We start from the raw sequence: 10,000 nt of genomic DNA, 5'->3' as shown, positions 1-10,000 counted from the left end.
CTTTCTCCATTCTCTCTCTCGCTTGGTTCAGCGGTCTTGGCCTATAATGAATAAACCATTCATTCATTCATTCCCTCCTCCTTCCTTCCTTCCTTCCTTCACTCTTCGCCCCCCCCCCTTTCGTTTTTGATGGTGATGATGATGATGATGGTGATGATGATGATGGTGATGATGGTGACGATGATGATGATGGTGATGATGATGATAATATTGCTAAGAATAACAGTGAAAGTGATGATAATGATAGTTAAAAAAAAGAGAGAGCAAAACCCTCAAGACTCACTAGTGAGTCGTGCCGACGTAAAGAAAAGGGGGGAAAAAAAGAAAAAGAAAAAAAAGAAGAAGATGACTTAGACCATAATGCCTATATATTTACACGGAACTCAAATGATTACAACTATGTACTTAGCACTACGAAATAATGTTGCTCTGCTCTCGTGCCAAACATAAAAAAATAACATTTAGTTAGCACTATGAAATAATGTTGCTCTGCATTTGTGCCCAAAATTGTAAAATAAGAAAAAAAAAGGTTCATTAACTAAAAAAAAAAACCCACACGCAATTCAGTAAAACGAGAAGAAGAAGAAGAAGAAGAAGAAGAAGAAGAAGAAGAAGAAGAAGAAGAAGGAGGAGGAGGAGGAGGAGGAAGAGGAGGAGGAGGAAAGGTAGCTTACAAGATAGACAGACTGACCGAAAGAAGAAGAAGAAGAAGAAGAAGAAGAAGAAGAAGAAGAAGAAGAAGAAGAAGAAGAAGAAGATTACAAGATAGACAGACAGACTGACCGAAAGAAGAAGAAGAAGAAGAAGAAGAAGAAGAAGAAGAAGAAGAAGAAGAAGAAGAAGAAGAAGAAGAAGAAGAAGAAGAAGAAGAAGAAGAAGAAGAAGAAGAAGAAGAAGAAGATTGATTGATTGATTGATTGAATCTTTAATGGGTAAAGAATTAGGCACAGTAAAGGCCTTTTTACAATTCTGCCCATTTAACGACATAAAAAATAAAGAACGAACGACACAAAACATAAAAATAAAGAAATAAACTGAAATAAAATAAAATAATAAGAACGACGAATAAGAATAGGAACTTGAATAGTCTATTAAAGGTAACAAAGCGATGAAAAACTGGAACAATTGGTACATTACATGTACATAGGTACTTACACACACACACACACACACACACACACACACACACACACACACACACACAAACACACACACACACACACACACACAAAATTATAAAACAAGCAACAAAGACATACGTACACATTCACGCCCACACACTCAAACACACACAAACACACACACGCACTTACTGTTCACACATACACATACATTCAATTTTTCATTCATCATGGCATGGCAGCTAGTGGACTGAGTACAAGCAAGCATTTGCAAAAGACCGCGAGTAGGTTAATCAAATGTATCGAATAGAAATATTCTTATCTTAGTTTTAAAGAGAGATATGGCTGGAATTTGACGACATGTCTTTGGAAGCATGTTCCATTCGATGCTTCCATTAAATGAGAGACTCATCTTAAATAAATCAATTTTAGGCTTTGGGACAATAGCTCTATCTGAATTACGTTGGAACTGGAAACAAAATAACGATTTTAAATATTGTGGGCATGCGTTATGAATAATTTTATGCATAAGAATCAATGTGTTATATCTAATAAGTATATGAACAGGTAATATTTGAAGTTCTTTGTACATATTGTGCACAGATCCACCTGTGGTATTTACATGGTTAATCATCTTAATGGCACGTTTTTGTAAAGAGCAAAGTGGCTTTAATGTAGAAGGAGGACATTTACCCCAAATAATCGAGCAATAGCTGAGGCGAGACTGGATATAGGCAAAGTAAAACACACGTCTAGAATGATTATCAAGAAAGTGTTTGATCTGTGATAATTGGAATACACTAGATGATACTTGTTTTATGAGGCAATGAATATGTTCCTGCCACGAAAGATTTTGATCAATAGTAATGCCTAATAGTATATGCTTAGTAACTTGTTTGAAGAAGAAGAAGAAGAAGAAGAAGAAGAAGAAGAAGAAGAAAGAACGACACAAAACATAAAAATAAAGAAATAAAATGAAATAAAATAAAATAATAAGAACGACGAATAAGAATAGTAACTGGAATAGTCTATTAAAGGTAACAAAGCGATGAAAACTGGAACAATTGGTACATTACATGTACGTACGTACTTACCCCCCCCCCCTTCACCCACACACACACAATTATAAAACAAGCAAACAAAGACATACGTACACATTCACACCCACACACTCAAACACACACAAACACACACACGCACTTACTGTTCACACATACACATACATTCAATTTTTCATTCATCATGATATGGCAGCTAGTGGACTGAATACAAGCAATCATTTGCAAAAGATTGATTGATTGATTGAATCTTTAATGGGTAAAGAATTAGGCACAGTAAAGGCCTTTTTACAAATTCTGCCCATTTAACGACACAAAAAATAGAAATAAAGAAATAAAATGCAATAAAATAAAATAACAATTGGTACATTACATGTGCGTACGTACGTACGTACTTACACACACACACACACACCACACAATTATAAAACAAGCAAACAAAGACATACGTACACATTCACGCCCACACACAAACACACACACGCACTTACTGCTCACACAAACATATACATTCAATCTTTCATTCATTATGGCATGGCAGCAAGTGGACTGAGAACAAGCAAGCATTTGCAAAAGACCGCGAGTAGGTTAATCAAATGTATCGAATAGAAATAATAATTATTATGTTAGATTTAAAGAGAGATATGGCTGGTGTTTGACGACATGTCTTTGGAAGCATGTTCCATTCTATGCTTCCATTAAATGAGAGACTCATCTTAAATAAATCTATTTTAGGCTTTGGGACAATAGCTCTGTCTGATTTACGTTGGAACTGGAAACAAAATAATGATTTTAAATATTGTGGACATGCGTTATGAACAATTTTATGCATAAGAATGTGTTATATCTAATAAGTAGATGAACAGGTAATATTTGAAGTTCTTTGTACATATTGTGCACAGATACGCCTGTGGTATTCACATGGTAAATCATCTTAATGGCACGTTTTTGTAAAGAGCAAAGTGGCTTTAATGTAGGAGGACATTTACCCCAAATAATCGAGCAATAGCTGAGGCGAGACTGGATATAGGCAAAGTAAAACACACGTCTAGAATGATTATCAGGAAAGTGTTTGATCTTGTTTGAAGAAGAAGAAGAAGGAGGAGGAGGGGGAGGGGGAGAAGAAGAAGAAGAAGAAGAAGAAGAAGAAGAAGAAGAAGAAGAAGAAGAAGAAGAAGAAGAAAGAGGAGGAGGAGGAGGAGGGGGAGGAGAAGAAGAAAAAGAAGAAGGTAGCTTGCAAGACAGGCATACAGACTGACTGAAAGAAGAAGAAGATTGCTTGATTGATTGAATCTTTAATGGGTAAAGAATTAGGCACGGTAAAGGCCTTTTTACAATTCTGCCTATTTAACGACACAAAACATAAAAAAATAAAGAACGACACAAAACATAAAAATAAAGAAATAAACTGAAATAAAATAAAATAATAAGAACGACGAATACGAATAGGAACTTGAATAGTCTATTGAAGGTAACAAAGCAATGAAAACTGGAACAATTGGTACATTACATGTACATACGTACTTACACACACACACACACACACACACACACACACACACACACACACACACACACACACACACACACACACACACACACAATTATAAAACAAGCAAACAAAGACATACGTACACATTCACGCCCACACACTCAAACACACACAAACACACACACGCACTTACTGTTCACACATACACATACTAAGAAGAAGAAGAAGAAGAAGAAGAAGAAGAAGAAGAAGAAGAAGAAGAAGAAGGCTGCTTGCAACACAGACAGACAGGCAGACAGACACACAGACCGATGGCAAATCCCAGGCAGAAGGCGACATCAGCGATGGCGTACACACTGCCGTAGACACTGACGTGGCGCAGGTCCACCAGGTAACCCATGTGTGGCATCATGGAAGAGTCCACCATACCTGACACACCCACACCATGTACTCAAGTCTTCAAAGAGAGAGAGAGAGAGACAAATCGAATCAAATCAAATCAAATCAAATCATGGTGCTCAGAGCCTCGTCGATCACTAAGGCCATTCTCAAGGCTATCGCCACGTTCGCACCAACTTCAAGTCAAGGGTTAAAAAGAAAAAGAAAAAGTACAATAAAAACTAGTTACCGTTTCAAGCTTTCCACTCCAAAGTTTAAAAACCTTCCAGAGTTTAAAACCTTGAAATTTTGATTAAAAAAAAAATGTTCACTTCTTTCAAGAAGTCCATCAGCGTCCACGGAGGGACATCACGAAACAAAGTCTTCAGAGAATCCGCCGTGTAATGTCCTGTTGTATAACGTCCTGCAGATCCCAACAGTCAAGGAGCACGTGTTTCACGGTGAGAGGCTCGTCACAGGGAATAAATACATCGAGGGGCCTCCTCCCCCCTTTTAACAAGTAAGAATGAGGAAGAAAAGTGTGTCTCGTGGGCAGTCAACACAGCACAGACTCCTTTCGATTCTTCACAACCGATGGTATGGTCACAGATCTTGTTGCCGTTGCGTGTTCGAGTTTCACGTTTTAATTAATCAACCTTTAACTTCTAGTGGAGCATGGCTGATTTCCACACCGTTTAACAAAAGCAACATGCCCAACTTGTGTGAACATATGCAAACAGCAAAGTTCAGTAATGTCGAACAAAGTCAAACATTACAAAGAACAACATGTCCAACTCGTGTGAACCATTGCATAGAGCAAAGTTAGAAAATGTCGAACAAAATCAAACATTTGCCAATCTTATAGACTCCCTTGATTTTGTCTGTATATTCTTTTATTTATTTATTTATTTATTTATTTATTTATTTATTTATTTATTTATCTATCTATTATTATTGTATTTTTTTTACTACCGTTTAATGAATCAATGAATCTGAAAAAAGAGACTTGGAACAACACACTTTTTGGCAAATATGTTTTTTTGTGTGTGTCAAATTCAGTATACTTTTGACGTTCAGCAATAAGATGAAAATAGTATTCAGTGAGTGACGTATTAAATTCATTGCAGAATCGTTATTCATGTGTTCTGCAGTGCAGAATAGGAAGGTACACATCCCGATATAATACTCATACAGAAGCAGACACATACACAGACATAGACACACACACACACATACACACGCGCGCGCGCACGCACGCACGCAAGCACAGACTCAACACACGCACTCATACCAGGGCACATCCATGAGAACAGACAGACAGACAGACAGACAAACAGACTGACAGGTTGACAGGTTGACAGACATTCAAGAGCATACATCTACAACCCCACTCCTTCCTTACCACCAGACCAGCACAAACAGACAGACAGACAAGTGGACACGCATTCAAGCACATACATCTATAACCCCCCCCCCCCCTTTCTTCCTTACCCCCAGACAAGCACAAACAAACAAACAAGTAATCAAAACTTACCAATGGCTAGCCCCATTCCAAAGTTCGGGGCGATCAGATGTCCTATATTTTTAGAGAATGGCAGCTGCAAATAAATGAATATATATATATATGTATGTATATATATATATATATATATATATATATATATGGATAGATATATAAATAGATATATTCTAAGTGAATAAATGAATAAATAAGTAAATGAATAAATAAATGAATACAGCAAGTAAATGAAGAAACAGATAAATAAGTAAATGAAGAAATAAATGAAGTAAGTAAAAGGAATGAAAACCACACTGTTGAGACTGTTTGACAAACAACATGCACGCGCACGTGGATGGGTGTGCAAAAAGCTTTTCCTGAACGTGGTACATTTTTGTCATTCTTATCCAGACGGGCGCAATAGCCGAGTGGTTAAAGCGTTGGACTTTCAATCCGAGGGTCTCGGGTTCGAATCTCGGTAACGGCGCCTCGTGGGTAAAGGGTGGAGATTTTTTTTCCTGATCTCCCAGGTCAACATATGAACAAACCTGCTCAGTGCCTGAACCTCCTTCGTGTGTATACGGCAAACAGATCAAATACACACGTTAAAGATCCCGTAATCCATGTCAGCGTTCGGTGGGTTATAGAAACAAAAGAATACCCAGCATGCATCCCCCGAATGCGGAGAATGGCTGCCTTCATGGCAGGGTAAAAACAGTCATACACGTAAAAGCCCACTCGTGTACATACGAGTGAACGTGGGAGTTGCAGCCCACGAACGAAGAAGAAGAAGAAGAATTCTTATCTTATTCTAATCGTTTGCCTTCTATGTATTTTTCATTTGAGTATAATGTGATGCATTTCGTTTGCCTTATATGTATCTTTCATTTGAGTATAATGTGATGCATTTCGTTATTTGCTTATTTCGTTTGCCTTCTATGTATTTTTCATTTGAGTATAATGTGATGCATTTCGTTATTTGCTTATCTAGTTGTCTTCCTTTCTTTAAAAATTTTTTTTGGTGCAAATATTTCATTTCATTTTCTGTACATATCTTAGGCCCTCAAGGCCTGGCCAGCTCGTTTTGGGTTTATGCGTGTCAGGCATGGGCTTTAGTTTTGATTTTGTATCGATTTTTTCTTTGTTTTTGTTTTGCTAAAGCAGATTGGGGGTATCGTATATGGCTCAGTCCGCACGTTTAGATACCTTTCTTGAATGTGAAACTTAACAATCAACAACCATCTACCTGAAGATCTAGTCATCAGCCCCATCTCCACATGTAATATGCGGCTTCCGTTCAAACGTACGCGCATGCGTGCGTGCGTGCGTGCGTGCGTGCGTGCGTGCGTGCGTGCGTGCGTGCGTGCGTGCGTGTGTGTGTGTGTGTGTGTGTGTGTGTGTGTGTGTGTGTGTGTGTGTGTGTGTGTGTGTGTGTGTGTGTGTGTGCAGTGCGTGTATGTGTGAGTATGCACATGTTTTTATATTGATTATGCACTTGTATGTATCCTAATTTCTACTGTATCTGCGTTTGTGTATGATTTTCGATTTATGTTCGTACCTTGTTATGTACTACGACCCCCCCCCCCCACCCCCCAATATACCTTGTGACCCCGGTACACTTGGTAATAAAGACATATTCTATACTATTCTAACTAACTAAATAAACATAATAAATTTGATTTGATTTGACTCGATTTTCTATGGATGGATATATATATATATATATATATATATATATATATATATATCCCCTATCCTCGGTCGGAGAGCAAGCTCTAAGCTCTTTACAAACTCGGGATCATTTTGCACAACAGGTCGCCTACCTGAATAGAGCCACTGTTTTTAAAAAAAATAGGTGGATAGCGCATAGCTTCTTTGAGCCCTTTTACTAACTGAATGCAGCGGAAGTGTTCGATCAGCCATTTTGCTACTCGTGTCAGTATAGCGCGAAGCGGTGACTCCATATATGTAGCCGAGCGCTCAGCCGGCTTCACGGCAAACTTTCAAAGGTACACGGCTACAGTTCAGAAACTACCACAAGTTATCAGACGGCTTCTCAACGGACTGATAGCCGGATACGAGTGACAATATGGCGTCCAGTTGGCTTTAGCTTTCCTGGCCAATGAGCTATCCGTCTATTTTTAGACCAGTGGGGTAGAGCCGACTTACGGCTGCTCATCATTCGTTTCCTGTGCCATTCCATCAGAGTTCAGGGCATGTACACATACACACTCAGACAGACATGTAACATTGTCCTGATGATCATTGTTGGACAGCACCCCCCCCACCCCTCCTGTCTTCTCCCATTACCTGGCATTCCCTCCCCCCTCCTCTTCTTTCTCCTCATAATCGCCTGTCGTCATCAATATGATAATAATAATAATTAGCATTCATATAACCCTGAATCTTGTGCAGAGACAAATCAAAGCGCTTTCGCACCAGTCATTCGCACGCATGCATAACTCTAAAACTGGAGAAACTAAAGACAAGGAAGAGGCAGGGAAGGGAGGCTATTTTGGGAAGAGGTGGGTTTTAAGGCCAGACTTGAAAGAGCTGAGTGTGGAGACCTGACGAAGCGAAAGAGGAAGTTCATTCCAATTGCAAGGTCCAGAGACAGAAGAAAGAACGGCGGGCAACAGTCGAGTGTTTGAATCTGGGTATGCGTAAACAGAGTGGATCCGAAGCAGATCGCAGAGAGCGAGATGGAGTGTAGAGGTGAAGGCAGCCACAGAGATGGGAAGCGGCAGATTTGTGAATACATTTATAACATAGAGTGCTGATCTTGTACTTAATTCTGTGTGAGACGGGGAGCCAGTGGAGATGTTGCAAAAGAGGAGTGTTGTGCTCAGATCTTTTCTTTCCGAGGATGAGTTCTGTATGCGCTGAAGGGACTGAATGGATGAAGCAGGCAAACCAGGCAATAGAGAGTTACAGTAGTCAAGGCTAGATATCACTAAGATATCCATTTTGATCATTATTTTGTTTTGTTTATGTGTTTGTTTTTACATTCGTCATTTGTGGAATTCGTCATTTTTAGGTAGTTGTGATCATCATCGACATAACTATGTTCTACATGGGGTCTATAGTTAATAGTTACTGAGCGGAACAGAATTCTTGTCCTGTTTTTCTTTTAATTAAAAAAAAAGGTCAAATGAAGAAATGTATGTCACAGTGTCTTTTTTTTTTTATAGCTAAGTCTATGAATAAAAAAAGTAAAAAAAAAGAAAGGAAAGAAAACGATAAAAACAACAACAAAACACCACACACCAATATCATCATCAATACCATCGTCATTGTCATCGTCATCATCATCATCATCATCACTGTGGACACTCACTCGATTGGTGGACACTATGTGTGAACATAACAGGATCCAAATCTTTCTCTCTCTGTGTCTCTGTCTCTGTCTCTCTCCCATTGCATTCGTTTATTATGATAGTTTGTTATAAAATCAAGTATGTTAATGCATTCACCCAAGTCATAAGGACCTCGTGGCCAGTGACATTAAAGTGTCAAAGCGTCAAGCGTCTCTGTCTGTCTGTCTCTCTCAATTGCTGTTTCTTACTCTGACGAAAAGACTTAATAACATTTATTTCTACATCTTATCCAGTCCTTTTCGTTTATGATTATTCATAGCTTGTAATAATAATAATAATGGATACTTATATAGCACACTATCCAGAAATCTGCTCTAGGTGCTTTACAAATACGCTTTCGTTAACATAAAACATTATATCTATGTTACATACACACACCAAACGTGACTCCACACACACACACACACACACACACACACACACACACACACACACACACACACACACACACACACACACACACACACACACACACACACACACACACACACACACACACACACACACACACACACACACACACACACACACACACACACACACACACACACACACACACACACACACACACACACACACACACACACACACACACACACACACACACACACACACACACACACACACACACACACACACACACACACACACACACACACACACACACACACACACACACACACACACACACACACACACACACACACACACACACACACACACACACACACACACACACACACACACACACACACACACACACACACACACACACACACACACACACACACACACACACACACACACACACACACACACACACACACACACACACACACACACACACACACACACACACACACACACACACACACACACACACACACACACACACACACACACACACACACACACACACACACACACACACACACACACACACACACACACACACACACACACACACACACACACACACACACACACACACACACACACACACACACACACACACACACACACACACACACACACACACACACACACACACACACACACACACACACACACACACA

The 10,000-nt window shown here is 39.3% G+C and overlaps 1 protein-coding gene across 1 annotated transcript in view; it reads right to left on the bottom strand.

The window, feature by feature from the left end:
- Positions 1–10,000, bottom strand: part of LOC143277080 (synaptic vesicular amine transporter-like) — a 50,113-nt gene that overhangs the window by 9,009 nt on the left and 31,104 nt on the right. Inside the window, exons 12-13 of the mRNA XM_076581821.1 lie at positions 5,584–5,647; positions 3,981–4,100 (exon numbers count right to left, since the gene is read on the bottom strand). Of these exons, the coding sequence (XP_076437936.1) occupies positions 3,981–4,100; positions 5,584–5,647 (184 nt within the window). The remainder of the gene's footprint in view (positions 1–3,980; positions 4,101–5,583; positions 5,648–10,000) is intronic.

The sequence above is a fragment of the Babylonia areolata genome, chromosome 2 (genome assembly GCF_041734735.1).
Source record: "Babylonia areolata isolate BAREFJ2019XMU chromosome 2, ASM4173473v1, whole genome shotgun sequence".
Taxonomy (NCBI): domain Eukaryota; kingdom Metazoa; phylum Mollusca; class Gastropoda; order Neogastropoda; family Buccinidae; genus Babylonia; species Babylonia areolata.
The sequence above is the reverse complement of the archived record's forward strand: the minus strand, read 5'-3'. Positions and strand labels throughout refer to the sequence as shown.